General features: G+C 36.7%; 1 protein-coding gene across 1 annotated transcript in view; it reads right to left on the reverse strand.

Annotated features, from left to right (window-relative positions):
- Nucleotides 1–13218: 13218 nt before the first annotated feature.
- The window catches only part of Cdc73 (cell division cycle 73, Paf1/RNA polymerase II complex component), a 99618-nt gene continuing 94203 nt past the window's right edge, over nt 13219–18633 (reverse strand). The window contains exon 17 of the mRNA NM_145991.2: nt 13219–18500. Coding sequence (NP_666103.1) covers nt 18464–18500 — 37 coding nt within the window. The 3' untranslated portion in view covers nt 13219–18463. The remainder of the gene's footprint in view (nt 18501–18633) is intronic.

Below are 18633 nucleotides of genomic sequence, written 5' to 3' on the forward strand. Positions count from 1 at the left end.
GCCAAAGAGAGACACTCATCAGGAAATCTCCAGTCAACAAAAGGCATCCACAAGAAACACCAATTGCTGTAAACCTTCACTGGTCTCAAGGAGTATTTAGTCAGCTCTCACGGGTAACTTGTTCACATAAGAACTCAGTATTTCCTTAGCATTTCTCCCTCTTAGTTCAAGCATGCAAAGGGAGGGAAAGAGATTTGGATGGAAAGAACAGAGAAGCCAACCACAGCCTCTCCCCAGTGTATGCTGCCACCAAGCAGGAAAAGTGGTTTCAGAATATGACAGAGTTTCTTTAGTTGTACATTTTAATACCTGAATTCAGGCTGATTCATGATTTGAATTCAGTATCATTTAGAGAAAGCAGAAAAGGGCCCACAGAAGTTTTCATCTGGAGAAAGCATACGTATAAAACTTGCAACTTGCCAGCCTCACAAACAGGGCTTCCCGAACACACTTAACTCTATAACTAGTAATTCTAGTTATAACTGCTATCGCATGTTTGTTCAGAGAAATACTTAAGGGTCTTTAGAGCATTTGCTGCCTCCCCCACCAACACACTTTCTAGTTGTAGAGTGCTTTCATGTAAACACAATTTTCAAAAATTTAGTTCTGAAGAGTTCCTCAGGGACTACACTAAGCAGTTCTCACCTGATCAGTCCCTCTTATGGAATTCCCCGAATTGGAGATATTGAATTCTTTAATCCTCAATGTATCAGAATATAACTGTGAAGAGAATGTTTTAAAGATGTAATTAATGTAAAGTTAGGTCATCAGGGTAGACCTTACTTCACTCTGATTAGTGTCCACATAAGAGGAGATTAAGAACAAACAGAAGAAAAGCCTTTTGAAGATGTGGAGATGAACATCCCTAAAAAGAAAGGTCACTTCCAAAACCAATACTGTAGACACCTTGATCTCAAAACTCTAGTCTCCAGATTGAAGAGGAGGAAAATGCATTTTCATTGGCTAAGCCACAAGGTCTGTAATACTTGGGTCATGTGGGTCACAGCAAGCCAACACCATGGGATGTAAGGGATAGAGTGACATATGTAAAGTCTACATACATTTAAATTGCATTTTTGACATTTTGCTTTAATCGAAGGCATCCTCTCACTTTCTGTCTCTTTACTTAGTATAAAACATAGACTCAGGTGCAATAATTCTAGTTATAACTGCTATCGCATGTTTGTTCAGAGAAATGCTTAAGGGTCTTTAGAGCATTTGCTGCCTCCCCCCACCAAAAGTTGAAGTTTTATACATACCTTTTCTCCAAATGAAAAGTTCAGCAGACCCTATTCTGCTTCTCTTAACTATACTAAATTCTAGACTCTCCGGAGCACTATAGCAATTACAAATGCTGACCAACTGTGTGAGCTTCCCATCTTGAATGGCTGTTCTCTAGAGTCTATTAGTACCCCCTATAGAAGCCAGATTAGAGTCTGTACTCCTGCCAACTATAAGAGAAATTAAGTGGAACATCATGCCAGATTGTATTTTCATTAATAATCTTTCTACTTGGTTTCAGCTAATATAGTGAGTTAGAAGCAAGTCCAACTATTATAGGAAAGCTTATATCCTTATATTGACAACATGGTTTAAAAGCACTCTTAAACACAAACAACATTTTTTAGTTGTGAGATGTATAACTCACCTAAACAAAAACCAGCATATTGTAGGAACAAATCAATAGATGGTCTTCAACTCATTCAGAAGGCTAGTTAGTTCATTAACTTGAGCATAGCTTTTGCAGTTTTATTATTCAGGAAATTCAGTTAGAAATTTTACTAAACACAGTCTATATATTAAAACTTGTATATGAAACAAAGTCAGCTGTAAATATCTACCTTTGAGAGCTTAAGCTAATTTTAATCAATTTCATTTCCAAGACATGGCTTAATCACAGACTTTCATGTAAGTATTTGGGTAGATTCACAGCTTTTTTTTTTTTCCCTTTAAGAGAAATAGGTAACTCAGTGGTTCCTTTACTGACACTAAAATGCAAGGTGATGTGGAACAAGTTACTTGTCGAGTTAAGTGCTCATGTTTTTCAACATAGACTGGCCATCACTGTCATCCAATAGCACCTATTAGTGAAATGTTAATAATACCAGCATAACTCTCAGATATGATGCTGTACATAATGTATAGGAAAACTGGCAGTTCTTAGCTATGCAAAAAGGTTCGTTGCCAGATTTTCCTTATCTCTTTTCCTTTCTCTTAAGGCTCCATCAATAGAATTAATACGGATGCACACATTAAGCACTTGCAGCTATGCACAAGGCATTTTGCCAAGTAGGGAGGAAAAAAAGCACAATGATGTCTGACCTTAAGATGACCTTGAACATTTGCAGTAAAATCATTACACAAACGGGTCAAATAAATGAGATGTAAAGGACCGAAATTAATTTTCAAGGCTTTTAGACTTGGGAGTTTTCTGTGAGTGCAAATCCATGAAAAGACCAGATATAAATGACTATGATCAATTAAATTCTGCCTTAAAATACATTTTGGTGGCACAGGTCTATAATCCTAGCACTTAGAAGGATAGAGTTGGAGGGTCACAAGTTCAAGTTGCAAGCCAACCTTACAATATAGAGAACTCTTGTTTCTAAAACAAAAATATTTTATTAACCAATGAACAATATTTTAAAATCATTTATATTTGGTCTCATTTAGTAGGTGCATATTGTAAGTATACTATATACATACCTGTTTTAGTTAACTTTAAAAATTACTTGTGATTTGTGTGTATCTTTGCATGTATATGCTACATGTGTGTGGTTGCCACTGGAAATCAGAGAAGGGGGGGGCAGATATTCTGCAGGTGAAATTGTAGGTAGTTGTGAACTCCTGAAGTAGGTGTTGGAGATCAAACCTGGGTCCTGTGAAAGAGCATTATGTCCTCTTAACCACAGAATTTTCTCATGTTATGACGGCCCCCAACTGTGGAGAGCCATGCCTTGAGCAATCGTGTGCGTGCCGTGAGCAATCACCATTATAAGATGGCGCTGGCCTCCACTGCGCCTAACTAGTAAACAAGCCTTATGCGCAAGTGCAAGAGTGAACTCATGCCTAGTCACTGCCCATCTCGCAGCATAGTAATGGGGTGATGGGCAAGCAACGAATCAGGAGCTGTCATGCCACATCAGGTGCTGAAACGTCACGCTGCGGGCTATATAAGATAAGCAGCGCCATTTTCCTGGTTCAGGGTCTTCCTCCTGAGAAGTAAGCAATAAAGCCTTTTGCAGCAGAAGATTCCGGTTGTCCTGAGTGTGTTCTTGCCGGCGGGGACAAAAGCTCGGGATACCCAACCACAAAGTTATTTCATTGCTACTTCATAACTGTAATGTTTCTACTGTTATGACTCATAATTTAAATATCTGCGTCTTAGGCAATCTCTGTGAAAGGATCATTAAAGCTCCAAAAAGACTGAGAACCACTGGCTTAAGGTGTCTTCTTTCTTATACGGTCTAGCTTCTATGGACACACACACTCACACACGCACAGAGAAAAAGGGGGGGGGAGGAGAGAGAGCTCTAAACAGAATACAGTTTATGAAGTAATCTATCTATCTATCTCTCTATCTCTCTCTCTCTCTCTCTCTCTCTCTCTCTCTCTCTATCTATCTATCTGTCTGTCTGTCTATCTGTCTGTCTATCTATCTATCTAATCATCTATGCATGCACCTACCTACCCATGCATCCTCCCATCCATCACAGAAGCAGAGAAGGAACTACTTGGGAGGAAGGAGAGAACCTGATTATTAGAAGAGTGAGAGTGAGCAAAGTACGATGACATCCATGAATGAAAATGCCATGTGGAACCCATTGTCTCACATGGAGACATTAAAATAACTTAAAAATAGCAGCAATGCAAAGAGACAAGCCGTGTAGCATTGGTGAAAAAAGACGCCCGTGTAGAAAACATTAGCAATCCTTGATCCTCACAGCAGTTAAGGGACCATAAAATACTCATGCAAGATCAAACTACACAAAGAAACCTAAGGAACAATGGAAACTTTTATAGATGTTGACTTAAATCATCTTTGTGAAAGCCTCCTGTTATATTTACTATACTATACTTTAAAATATTATAAATTGTGAGCACAATGCCTTATGAGGACATGACTTACAATACAGAGATCATGTTTTACCTAAATGGTCACACTGAGTGTTCATACTGGTTGTCTAAGCTGATCAGCTCCTAACATTTTTTTTAAATATTGTATTAGGTATTTTCCTCATTTACATTTACAATGCTATCCCAAAAGTCCCCCATACCCTCCCCACCACTCCCCTACCCACCCACTCCCACTTTTTGGCCCTGGCATTCCCCTGTACTGGGGCATATAAAGTTTGCGTGTCCAATGGGCCTCTTTCCAGTGATGGCCGACTAGGCCATCTTTTGATACATATGCAGCTAGAGTCAAGAGCTCCAGGGTACTGGTTAGTTCATAATGTTCCACCTATAGGGTTGCAGATCCCTTTAGCTCCTTGGGTACTTTCTCTAGCTCCTCCATTGGGGGCCCTGTGATCCATCCAATAGCTGACTGTGAGCATCCACTTCTGTGTTTGCTAGGCCCAGGCATAGTCTCACAAGAGACAGCTATATCTGGGTCCTGTCAGCAAAATCTTGCTATTGTATGCAATGGTTTCAGCGTTTGGAAGCTGATTATGGGATGGATCACCAGATATGGCAGTCTTTAGATGGTCCATCCTTTCGTCACAACTCCAAACTTTGTCTCTGTAACTCCTTCCATGGGTGTTTTGTTCCCAATTCTAAGAAGGGTCAAAGTGTCCACACTTTGGTCTTTGTTCTTCTTGAGTTTCATGCGCTTAGCAAATTTTATCTTATATCTTGTGTATCCTAAGTTTATGGGCTAATATCCACTTATCAGTGAGTACATATTGTGAGAGTTCCTTTGTGATTGGGTTACCTCACACAGAATGATGCCCTCCAGGTCCATCCATTTGCCTAGGAATTTCATAAATTCATTCTTTTTAATAGCTGAGTAGTACTCCATTGTGTAAATGTACCACATTTTATGTATCCATTCCTCTGTTGAGGGGCATCTGGGTTCTTTCCAGCTTCTGGCTATTATAAATAAGGCTGCTATGAACATAGTGGAGCATGTGTCTTTCTTACTGGTTGGAACATATTCTGGATATATGCCCAGGAGAGGTATTGCGGGGATCCTCCGGTAGTATTAAGTCCAATTTTCTGAGGAACCGCCAGACTGATTTCCAGAGTGGTTGTACAAGCTTGCAATCCCACCAACAATGGAGGAGTGATCCTCTTTCTCCACATCCTCACCAGCATCTGCTGTCACCTGAATTTTTGATTTTAGCCATTCTGACTGGTGTGAGGTGGAATCTCAGGGTTGTTTTGATTTGCATTTCCCTGATGATTAAGGATGTTGAACATTTTTTCAGGTGCTTCTCTGCCATTCAGTATTCCTCAGGTAAGAATTCTTTGTTCAGCTCTTAGCCCCATTTTTTAATGGGGTTATTTGATTTTTTTGGAGTCCACCTTCTTGAGTTCTTTATATATATTGGATATTAGTCACCTATCCGATTTGGAATAGGTAAAGATCCTTTCCCAATCTGTTGGTGGTCTTTTTGTCCTGTTGACGGTGTCTTTTGCCTTGCAGCTTTGCAACTTTATGAGGTCCCATTTATCGATTCTTGATCTTACAGCACAAGCCATTGCTGTTCTATTCAGGAATTTTTCCCCTGTACCCATATCTTCGAGGCTTTTCCCTACTTTCTCCTCTATAAGTTTCAGTGTCTCTGGTTTTATGTAGAGTTCCTTAATCGACTTAGATTTGACCTTAGTACAAGGAGATAGGAATGGATCAATTCAGATTCTTCTGCATGATAACCTCCAGTTGTGCCAGCACCATTTGTTGAAAATGCTGTCTTTTTTCCACTGGATGGTTTTAGCTCCCTTGTCAAAGATCAAGTGACCACAGGTGTGTCAGAAATAATATAAAATACCTTGGCGTGACTCTAACTAAGGAAGTGAAAGATCTGTATGATAAGCTCCTAACATTTTATGTTGCATCTTAATACTGTGAGATGTCCATAGGTTCCTGTAGTGAAGACTTTTACCACTTTTTGTGAGATATGTTGTCAAGTTTACCACCACCAAATTCTACTGGCTGCATAGCTACTCTCCTAAATGCACTGCTCTTTACATTCTTATCAACTATTTACTACAGAATCCTATTTTGAGAGGTCCAAACCACTGGGAATATAATTTTCACATCCCCAGGAAGCAAACTGAGCTCCCAGCAGAAGAGCCACTGACGATGATCTTTCATCAATGATGGCCCTGACTTAGGGAGGATGAGTCTAGAGCTGAGTCAACTCCTGGGACACCTAGCTGGAGGAAATGACAAGGCCAGAATGGAGCTGGTTTCCAAAATTCTTCAAGGTCTCACCAAATATAATAGAACTAATAAAGCAACCAAGCAAAATTATGTTGTTAACTGCTTTGCCCCTACCAATCATATTAGAAGTTATTAGAGGATACCTAATCCTTCTGGAAAATTCCCCTAGCCCTGCATAAAAGGAGGCCTGGGAGTGCCTCAGGTTATCACCATTTTGATGAATGGTTGACCCTGCATGTTGGTAATTTCTGCAGAATAAGTCTAGGGTCTTCATTCAGCAGTTCTTTGACCCTAACAATTTGTGCTGCATTAGAATTTTATTTCCTCTTATAAATTGTATTGCTTCATTTTCATCTTTGTTGGACAATTCCATTTTAAGTGATTTGTTTGTATAAAGTGGCATGGGAATTTATCACCAAGAGACTATGAGGCCACAAAAACAGGCACTTTGATTTCTACCTGAATAGATCTGTAATGTTTACCAAAGGTTTTGAAAGAAGCAACTACTCAAGGACCATGACACCCAGCTGTTGTTTATTGTAAACTCTATGAACTGGAGAGCTGGCAACAAGATCTGTACTTTATGCAACCACAACTAATATGTCATACTAACTGAAATTTGAGCTACGTGGATTACCTAAACCATGACAGGGGAGGGAAAGGCATGCAAAGCCAGTATCATTTATACAAAGAATTCTCTGAACTCTTTGGCTGAAAAAAAAAAAAATCTAAGTAAAAATGGAAAGACTTGAGCAGACATGTTGACAAAAGGAATGTACGGATGGAAAATTTGTTCCTAAAGATATGTTTCACAACAGTCATTTGTAGCTACTAAAACATCCAAATATTTGTATTCAAGACCATACCAAAGGCTGGCAAGGAACTGGAAATACTTCACCTCTCAAGAACAACATTTAGAGAGGTGCAGTCACTTTGCTTTGCAGTTTCACAGCTTGAAAAAAATACTTAAACACAGGGACTGTATCATCCCGCAACCACACATAGGGCCTGCCTACCAGAGCAAAGATTATAACCGCACATTCATATGCAGATGATTGCTCTATGAGCTTTACTGCCCCCAGATACAAACAACTCATATTTGTTATACTCAACTCACTAGGTATTTGAACAGACTGTGGCACATTCATACCATGAAGAGCTACTCAAAAAATTAAAAACATTGATATGAAATTGGTGAGTTTCCAGATTATAAAAAGAACCATCTAACAGACATAGAATCTAACTGACGCGGACTGTCATATAAGTTTCAAAATGAGAAAACTATAAAGAAGTCAAGCAGATTAGCTGACTGGCAGAGTTAGCATGGAGGTATTAGTAGTAGAAACAACACAAAGAACTTCTGTGCTGATGTAGTATTTCCATGTCCCAACTGTGATGATACTTACAGAAGTCTACTCATGATGAAAAGATAAAACTCCAAGGAACTACACACACTCAAAATGAGGGCACACACCAAAAAAATAAGCAAAAAAGTGTGGGGAACATTTGTAATCTCTGTACTCAAAGGGAGGATGTGTGGCATCAAAAATTAGATCTGAAAGTACATGAATATTTACCTACACATAAATTGCCCTTTTTCCTCTTTTAAGACAGTGTCATATATCCCATAGCCAAAGCAAACCATAATTTCCTGGTGATATTCAACCTCAGCCTCCTGAGTTCTGAGATTATAGGTTTTAGCCAACACAGCTGTCTTTCAAAGTAAATCATTTTTTAAGAATTGCCTCTGGCACAGTGGTGTATCTTTCAGGAATTTCTCCATGATATACTCGTACATACAGCTGTGCATATTTCATACACAGATATGTGTGGATATAGAGATGTCATTGTAGCAGCGACATGTAACAGCAAACAGTTGTACCCATCTAAACTGTTTTATATGGTAGTCACATAGCTACAGTGGAAAAAGAGTAGTCAGTTAAAAATTTAGGACAAAACCCCAAGAATATGAATGTTAACTACCAAACAGCCACCCTATCACTACAAGTTAATGTTTCCAACAAAGTTTTGTTTTTGATTTGTTTTTGTTTTTTTATCTAGTGGGTGATAGGTACTCTTCATTGCCAACTTTACTAAGAATCGTCAACTAAGAATTGAAGAGCAATTCCAGTAAGGTCTACTGAAGAGGAAGAGCCACCCTGAATGTGGGTGGCACCAAGCCCACTGGCTGGGAGCATGGAGTACAAGATAACAGGAGGAAAGGGGAGAGCCATTCCAGAGTCAATGGCCTCTGCTGTGCATCTTGTCCCTCAGACATGAAGAACGGGTTCCACTAATTGCTCCTTCAGTCACATGAGACAAGCATCATGGAATGAGCCCTCTGCAACAGTGAACTCAAATAATTCCTTTTTTATTTCATGTCAGATATTTTGTCACATTGACAAGGAAATAACCAATACAGTGTTACAGGTCTCCAAATCTAAGCAACATACTTTAGGGAGCATGCAAGATGATTCACTGAAGAGCTGGGGGGAAAGGACAATAAGATGAGTATTTGTATTTAAATTAGGCTTTATTAATAGATAACAGATATATTGATACAGATGCTGTTACTTGATCTGGATACAAGGTGAATTAAGAACAAGCCTGACAGTGGTGCCCTGACTCCCTCATTCACCAACAATTTACATACTTCTCACAAAACAGTAAAATAGCACAAAAGGCTCTGTAGGGGAAAATGACAGTCAGCCATAATAATTCAAAACTATGACACAACTGAGCTTTCTCCTAAAGTTGCTCTTTGCTAAATTACAAGGTTAAAAGTTATAAAAACATAACCAAAAATTCCAAGGTTATTTTTCTAGGGAAAAAAAAAGTGCTACTAGGAGAATATTTTGAAAAATCTTACTTAAAATACTTTGGTTTGTGCTTTTGTGGCTGAAAACCTAGCTTACTACCTAGCAAAAATTTCAAGCTTTGCAATTTAATAACTTGGAAATAACATCTAGACCTATTTTTAAAATCTCCAAAATATCAATAAAAATTTTTTTAAATAGTCCAAAGTGCTTCTGTAAACATTAGGAAGCCTTTTCTAAAGAACCAGTGGTTCTTGGACTCGGTGCTGAAACAAACGCTCTTAATCATCCAAGAAGCCACACCTTTGTTCTCAGGGGCTACAAAACCTCAGAATATTTACTCTCCTCATTCATGCTTCTGGGTTTTGCTAAACACAGCTCAGTACTGACAGAGTACCATTTCCCCATAGAAAGGGGCTTACTGACTTGAGATGTCACATTTATATTACAAATACTCAGTTACTCTACCACAGGATATTCGTTTTCATTATTTTAAAAGTTTTAGGGGAATGTTCCTCAGATAGCTATAGGCATTGCCTACGCATCTACAAATAACCTTGACAAAAAAGCACTTTTCTTTTTCCTCTGAACATTGCTCTTTAGCCTAAAACCCAAAGACCTACACCTCTTCTTGCACAGTTAATGGGCATTTCAAATATTTCAAAAGTAAACTGATCCTCTCAGCTACCATTCCCAAATATCATACTTTCATAATCATGACCACTTTACTTAGGAGGAATATTTTTTCAGTTGGGAGTGTTGCTGACTGTACTATCTTATACACTACATCTCTGTACTTCCAAAACCTCTCTAACAGCTTCTGCACTAAAGCCACAGCCAACAGCTCCTCCTCAACCCATTAAGCCATCCCAGAACCTTGTTCCCTGGTGCATCTGCTCTCCCATTTCCATTCCTGCTGCCTCACTAAGCCCAGTGGCCTCCTTGTCAGTCCTTAAAATAGTAAGTATGATCCTAGCGGAAGGCTTCAGACTCTTCACTGTCTGGAGTGCTTTCTTCTCATATATTCACAAGGATAATTTCTTCACCTATTGAACAAGGATCAACTTATTTTCCTCTGGCTACCCAGATAAAATGGTCAACTTTGGGTGAAGGATGTAGCTCGATGGCAAACCCCTTGCCTTGAGTGTACAAGGCCCTGGATCCTTAGTGTTGTAAAATGGTTATCTCTGCTACTATTTTATTCCAAAATAATATTTTGTCTGCTTCATTTTTTAATGCATCATTTGTGTCAATAGAGAACAGTTGTTTAATGTCTACCTTGTCCCTCCTAGTGGGCGTGTGGCTAGTTTTTGTCATTGGCACAAATTAAACAAGAAATGTTCAAATGAAGCATTTGCCTAGACCTATCTTTTCCTTCAATGTTTTCTGGAAAAAGTTTTTCAACTATTGGAAATTTCCTCTAATAGTTACATGTTGTGCCCAATACATCTTCTCGCATTTACCAGTAGATTCTTCTTAGCCTCACTCAACACTCTTTGTCTCCTAGAGGTTGTGACTTCTATGTATCTTTCAAGTTTTGCCTTATCAGTAAGTTATTAATTTGGTGCCAACTTTGGCCAACATTTTAGTAGTTTTGTTTTGCTCTATCGAAAGCCTAACCTATAAATTTCTGAGGTAACATTTAAAAATTCAAACTGTCCTCCATCTCAACCAACAAGGCCTTCTTGTTTCTCCTTTTTGGTATACTTTCCTTTGTCTACTGGTTCCAACTTTGGCACAAAACATACCATGAAATATTCTAATCAGTAATAATCATGAACAAGGAGCAAGTTACCTCCATTTTGTGAGCTGATGGACTGTTAAGCAGCAGGCTGCCAATTAAAACACAGCACAATCTCCAGTTTTCCCACTATTTAAAGATTTGCCTTCCACAAGCATAATGAAACTGAGCTCCCCATAAGACTCTGGAAGGTGGTGTACTTCCAGGACACCTTGGCAGCACAGTGTGGACATCAGCAGCTTTCCTCTAAGTCCATGATCTTGGAAAGACTCAAGAGTTTAGAGCCCCAGCTCCATACAGACCAAACAGACTGTAAACTTTTCCTTAGTGCCACCAAGACTTGTCTAGCGATTAAGAAAGATCACTGGCAGAAAGAGGGAAGTGGGCAAAAGTAAGCCTTTTCCCAGAACACCACTGGTGTTTATACAAAAGACCCAAACAAATGTGTGCTACAGGGTATAACTACAGGGTGACAAAACGAACATAGAAGAGACAAAAGTGTAACTACAGGGTGACAAAATGAATATACAAGAAACAAAAGATGGCAAATCCTGCAAACATGAAGAAGTTGTAGAGAAATACAAGTCCCTAATGAGTTGGACACTAGACCAATAGGAAGAAAAGATGCTCGCAGGTATATTCAAGGCTTAAGCAATACAGTATCTTGAAGTCCATGGCTTGTTTCCTCTATCAAGAAAAGATAAGGTCACTTCTGGGAAGAAAATGGAATATTGCTGGGTAGCAGCTGCATAATCAGGAATTGGTAGGAAAGTGAGGAAAAAAACCTAGCCACCAAAAACATAAGGCATACCAACCACTTCATGCTAACAATGAAAGAGAAGCAGGAAGATTTAGATAAGAATCAGAATAGCATTTAACTAACCTCACTGTCAGAAGATGGTTGGTGTCATCTTAAGTTCTCTTTCCATGTCTAGAACAAATTCAGTAAACAAGCAGCTCAGAGAAGTCAAAGAAAAGTTCTCCAGAATATCAAATCTTTTCCTACCATCAGTATATTCAAGAATGCCTTTTTTCTAGCACCCAGCAGTCAACTCTCAGTTCTTCAAGTTAGTCATTGTAAAAGAGATGCATTTTAAAAAATGATTTTGGTACTGGCCTCCCACTCAATCCCCCCTTCTCCCCAACTTTATAGAAGCTTTCAGTGTACAGAAGTGCCATCTTCTCCCTTCCACTGCCTCTTCTCCAGGATTTATTCTTTGTACAAGTTGGATTCTACCTGTTGTCAACTCACACCATCCTAGCAAAGGAATCCAACTCCCTGGCCTGCATCTAATTCCACCAAAAACACCTAAATCAATCAATCAATCCATTAGTGAAAGAAGCAATCTAACTTTGGTTCTCTACACATTTGCAATTAGCAGCTAAATGTTGAAGAAAAATCACATCAGGTTTGCCTAGCTCCCAAATTCATTCTACTATATTTCTCTTTTAAGTAAAAATTCTCAAATAACTTTTCAAAGCCCAACATCAACTTCCTTTATCGTTAAACTACTTTAAAGCTCAATTTATTTTATATTTGATTCTACGTTTGTTTCTGTAATGGGTTATTCAAGTATAAAATAAAAATACAGTACCTAAAAACATTTCAAACTGTTTTACTGTCAAAACTACCAGAAATATGATGATACTGAAAACAACGAGTTCAGTGATCAGTCCTGAATAAACTTTCAAACTGCTCCACTTCGAGAACATGTATATTATCCGACAACTTAAACAAAACCAGACATCATCATAGAAGGCAGTTCTCTAAGAACACATAACCGTGTTTTACCATAGTGAATGAACTACTGTGTTCTCTACTAGGAATTCACTGGCAAAGGAAACAGAGTCCAATAAAATATCAAGACATAGGAACATAATCTCTCAGATGTTTTCAGCTTCTGTGTGTGACCTCAGCTCTATGTACATTATTAGTTCAGTATTCTTTAAGTATGAGATACAAATCATAACTTCTGGGACAAGGGTTAAACAGGTAACTATTAGACTGACTTCAGAGGTACTTGATTAGGTTTTCTATGGTCATTTAAAAAAATGCGTTCAGCTTTTCAATTCACCCTAAAGGCTGACCATTATATACTTCAGTAAAAAAAGAACTTATTCTGAAAAATGTTAAAGAAAAAAGCTTACCTAGCAATATGGTATTTATTATTAATATGCATACCTCTGAGCCTTTAAAAAAATCCCAACAGCACATTCACTTTCTGTTTTAGTTACAAAGGCATGGATCTAAGAGCAGATGACCAAAGGAATCAGAAGTTCATATTTATTGAGCATTTATGAAAAACACAAAAATTAAATTTAAATATGGCCCAGTAAGTTCTTCACTAGAAAACTGTCATATCAGATTCACATATTATGTCTGGCATTGCCAATATGACAATGTTAATTATTTCACTATATGGGAATATGATTTTGAAATTTATGTTAAAATCAGGATATTTATATGTAAAATACTGGGATATGGTTTTAATACTATTACAATAACAAGAAATTCGACATACTTCAATTATAAGTTCAGTAGGCCATAAAACCTGCTGCCTTTATGAAGACTTCTAGAAATTAACTTATTAACTGAAAAAAGGATTTAACTCATTGGTTCCAAAAAGTAAACATCTTTATTTCCTGAACAGAAATACTATGCCTGACAAATCCCATTAAATCACTTTACAGAAAGACAACAACATCCCAAACTCACAATACTTCTGCCTTCTTGGTAGGTATACATTAGGTATGTTATACACACACACACACACTCACACACACACACACACACACACACACACACACTGTAGTTGTTTTGTTTGGACTCTTTTAGGGGGAATTAAGGGGCGGTAGGTATATTCCCAAGATTTTTAACTGCAAACTGTTGTATGTAAAATAAAGCTCACAATTTAAAAAGCTCCCAAAATGAAATGAGTATGGGAACATTTCATCAGAAAACAGAGACTTCAAAGTAAGCTCTATTCAGGAACTGCTCTGCTTCACAAACATCACTCGTTAATGATCACGCAAGCAGTGACGGTGGATACTACCATGGAAGGAAATAAGGTTACCTATTCAGAAGTCTGACCCAAGTTGGAGGCTAAGTAGCTTTACTTACATTTAAAATAGAAACAAAATTTAACAGAATACAAAATACTTGGAAAGTTTCCTTAATTTTGACATATAATCCCATCTTTTTAATTTTGGCACAAAACTAGTTGTAGTCCACAAACTTTATTCATATAGAATGCTTACTGTATTTCAGTATATGGCAATTTGTAACTTCCAAGATACTCTTATGAACAGTTCCTAACACACAATCCCTAAAACATCAATGACCTGAAATCATAATTAACCTACTGTGTACTTATTAAAAAGAATTATCTATACAACTGTTGTACATCTTCAATTTTTCTTTAGTTTTTCTGCCAACATGTTAGTGCAGAACCTATGTTAGGGCCAACACACACTTCAAAACATGGCATGAATACACCAGAAAATGTAGGACCTAATTTAAATCCCTAATCCAATTCTCTAAGTCAAGGTTAGTCAATTCTCCATTTTACTATAAAATTGAAGAGAATCGCCATGTGAAAATAAAACACAAGTGGGTAATGAACACAGTTCAGTAATTTCAAGGGGAATAATGTAAATTTCATTCATTTGAAAACCACCACCAGCTTTTCAGTTAAAAACAAATTTCTATAGATTTTATCTCATTTTTTTTCTCAACATTCTACATGAATTTGAACTCAACAGAATGGCAATTCTTTTGACTTGTATGTGTGTACATATACGATCACTCACACTCATTCTTTAAGAACTTTCCCTGGGGTAGGGGACTAAAATCAAAAATAAACTTCTCTAGTTTCGCTATGATTCTGTACTTTAATAATTTCACAACTCATGGTTCAGAGTCTAAGTCAGTGGCCGAAGTGCTTGCCCTAGGATGGAGGTGGCTCTGGGTTTATTTTCAAGCCAACAAATAACAGTAAGACAAACAAAATCCAACGTAATTTAAAGCCACGTTCTAAATGACTAATTTTGACCAGCTCAGTAACTGTAAAATGTCAAAAAATCTTGCATAGCTCATCAGTGTAATGAATAATCCCTGCCCACTTTCCAAAAAAAAGAGCACTCTCATCACTTTGGGTTAAGAGTCACAGAAATTTTTATTTAGGTAAAAGTCTCTTCAATACTTATTAGTGAATCTTCCTTAGGTGAAAACTTTTTTGTGTAAACTAATTCATACTATGCTTTTCTTTTAATAATTAAATTGTATCCTACTCTGCACAGCAAAGAAAATAATAGTTCCTTGAACTTAAAAAGATTTGAGGTTTTTGTCACCATGAATTATTTATTCCTGTATAAGCTGCCGTTCTGCCTCTGCTAAAAAATACTTAGTAAAGCAATAAGCAAACAGGAAACAAACTGTAAGCTATAATACTAATAATGAAATATATTAAATGTTGTTTAAATATTAAACAGCAAAATACTCCTTAAATAAATAAGATTTGATTTTGTCATTTGGGGATATAGGCCAATATCACCAATGTAAGAGATGGTCTAGTGCAAAGAGTGGCCTCAAAAAATACACATACACACAGAAAACATACATAGATGAAAAGAGGAGAAAACAAGATCTTTAACGCTGGTACTACTTCCAGTAACAATGTAAATAGGTGGATCTTACCCCTTTCTCAAAAAAACTTTTTTTCTGAAAAACTTTTGAAAATTATTACTATTTCTCCAATTGGTGAGCTTCTGTTTAAAAACTATATAATTTTTCTTACTGTAACTTAGGAGATTATAAATAACAGAGAACCCTCCTTTAAGTAAAGCTGGCAGGAGTACTTCCACTAATAACTTATAGGAAGCTGAACTTAATAACACATACTTCATTTTCATTAAATTATCTATTTCTTCACATGCCCTGTAATTCTGTGCTCTCAGTTTGTAAGATCAAATAAAGTCAAAGCTGTGTTAATGGACTTATGCTGAAAACATATCATCCATTCACACATATAACTAGCTACTGAATGCCTGAATGCGCAAAGCACTGGGTCAGGTGCTGCTGTAGAGCTGAGTCACAGAAGAATAATGACTGACTTGTAGAGCAGAGCAGATGGTTTGTGTGTGTGTTGTTTTTTTTTTTGAATCATTTCCCTTTTTTGTTATTTTTATAATTATCCATTAAAATTTTCATAAACCTACTTAAGGGCTCACAATGTTGAGATTAAATTTTTTAAATTTATGTCCATGTCTATGTATAGGTAATGAAACAAAGACTATGATACAGAAGGGAGAAGAAGAGCTACTAAGAAGAGTTGAGGTAGAAAAAGAGAAAGAAATAGATACATGTGAAAGCAAAGAAGAAGAAAACAAGAGGAGAGAGAGAGCCGGGGCTAGGAAAAGAACAATGAACGATGACATGGATCCTCAAAATGCTACCACGAAACTCATTACCTTGCTACCTTGAAAAAATTGTTTTTAAATCTTAAAAATAAAACAAGAAATCCTAGTGCACACAAAGAGTCTGATTTCAAGATCCACGTAAAACACGGTCCTAGCTTTACTGGAGTTAAAGACTGTATAATCCAGAAGCCTTTGACTATACACAGAGCAAATTTAAAATAGAAAATAAACCATGCACAGAGTAGATACTAATTTTAACCAAACTCCGCTATAAATTAAACTTCAGTTATTAAGAACAAATACCAAACATCTTTATGGAAAGGTGGTAGGTAGTTCATGTCCTTTGCAGTAGTCCTAACAAGTAATTTTACATTAAAATATTACAGGTTTGAGTTGTTGACTACTTCACTATGGAGGAAATTTATTCAATACATAATTTAAGGATAATTTGTATGCTGAGAAACTCTGTAAACAAAGTTGAGTTTTCTTTAATCATCAAGAAAAGAATGCAAGAATGGGAAACTGTGGACAGAACCTACTAAAACTACAAAAGTACTGAAGCCTTTGAAAACATTAGCTGCTTTTCTTCTGGAGAACCCCCCGGATTCCATCTGAATAAATAACTTCCCATTTTTACTGATAATGGACTTTTGTTGGAAGTTAAGAAAATAAATAATAATTATTTCTCATCTTTATGATAGCATTAAGTTCTAAAGAGGCTAAGTAAGTAAATTTACTTATTTACTAAGTAAAAAAAAAAAAAAATTACTAAGTAAATAAGTTCACCTGAATAAAGAAAGAGCTAAGTGTTTTACTGTGCTCCCCCAATTTGATAGCCTAAGAGATAGTCACTGAGGAAAACAACATACAAGGTGGATAGTCAAAAACAGCTCTAATGATAAAATCAGTTTCAAGGAATGAACATTCCTTAAGTAGTAAAAGACAAAACCAGGACTCAAGGAATATGGTCATTAATTGTAGCGTGGATGCAACACTCTGTAAAGTAGAGGAATAGTAAAATATCTTACTACGTTAAAATATAGGTTTTATATTTTATACCACATTGAACACACACACATAAAAATACCAGTGTTTTTATCTTGTTTCATTTTCAGACACGTAAGCAAATGTGTTCTTTGGTGCCTGGGAATTTATCATTATTTAGGGATAATGGAAGATAAGAAGTCCCAAGTTGACATGTGTACAAATAGAAGACTCAAAATCTTATCGCATATAAAATAAGAATCATAGTCAGACTTAGAGGAGGTTCAAGTTACACTGTAACTATGTTGACACACACTCATCCCCCCAAATCATACTGTAGCTTCCCAAGTAAAAATCACTACAGTCTATTTCACTTTAATCTTTGTTTTTTAAGATTTCTTTTCAAGTGGAAACATATTCCAGATAGAAATATATCACTTTAAGTTTAAAATCATCAAAGTCAACAAAGAGAATGTACATTCATTAAATGTATTCATTTACAAAAGAAATCTTGAAAAGGCTGAACAGTTCAACTGAAACTGAAGACTTGTTCTTGATTTTTCATTATTCCTTTTTAAACATGAGTTAGTATAGACATCGGATACACACAGGCTGACTTTCAACTGATTTCATAGTTACTTCCCTTTGATAGGGTTTTGAAGTTCTATAGTCTAAAATTTAATACCATCATGACAGTATTTTCCAGTAAAAGGAACCACAGAGCAATGAAAAATCAGAAGCAAGATGGCTTGAAGAGCCTAATAACTCCTAAATATACACACATTTATAACCTGTATTTATTTCTAAAGAACAAATTTTAAGTAATGCTAATTTAACCAATAGAGAAAAAACTTCTATCAAAATATACAATTTCCATTACAGACTAGAAGGCTAATATTAAAAAAATATTTGTAAGCCAAAAAAGTTTGCTTGTATGGATGGGAGGCATTGCCCCTTTGAAGCACACAGCATCAAACAAGGTCTTATAAAAGACTACTCTGTGTCCTTCTTCATTTGCAAGTTCTTGATGAATTCATAAGCTTGCTTTCAGTCTGTAGATCAAGCTGTATCCATGCTTCGTAATCCAAGGTTTCAGAAAAGGAGGGGTTAAATGATTCAGAATCTCAAGTGGGATTTATGCTTTACCATGTATCTGGGGGGAAAAAATACAATAATGGGTTATAATGACAACACAAATTTTAAATTTTTAAAAATATTACATGTAAATGAGGGTGACTTCTATAACTTAAAATCACTAAAGGACAAAATACTGTTTTTATTAAACT

The sequence above is a fragment of the Mus musculus genome, chromosome 1 (genome assembly GCF_000001635.26).
Source record: "Mus musculus strain C57BL/6J chromosome 1, GRCm38.p6 C57BL/6J".
Classification (NCBI taxonomy): Eukaryota; Metazoa; Chordata; class Mammalia; order Rodentia; family Muridae; genus Mus; species Mus musculus.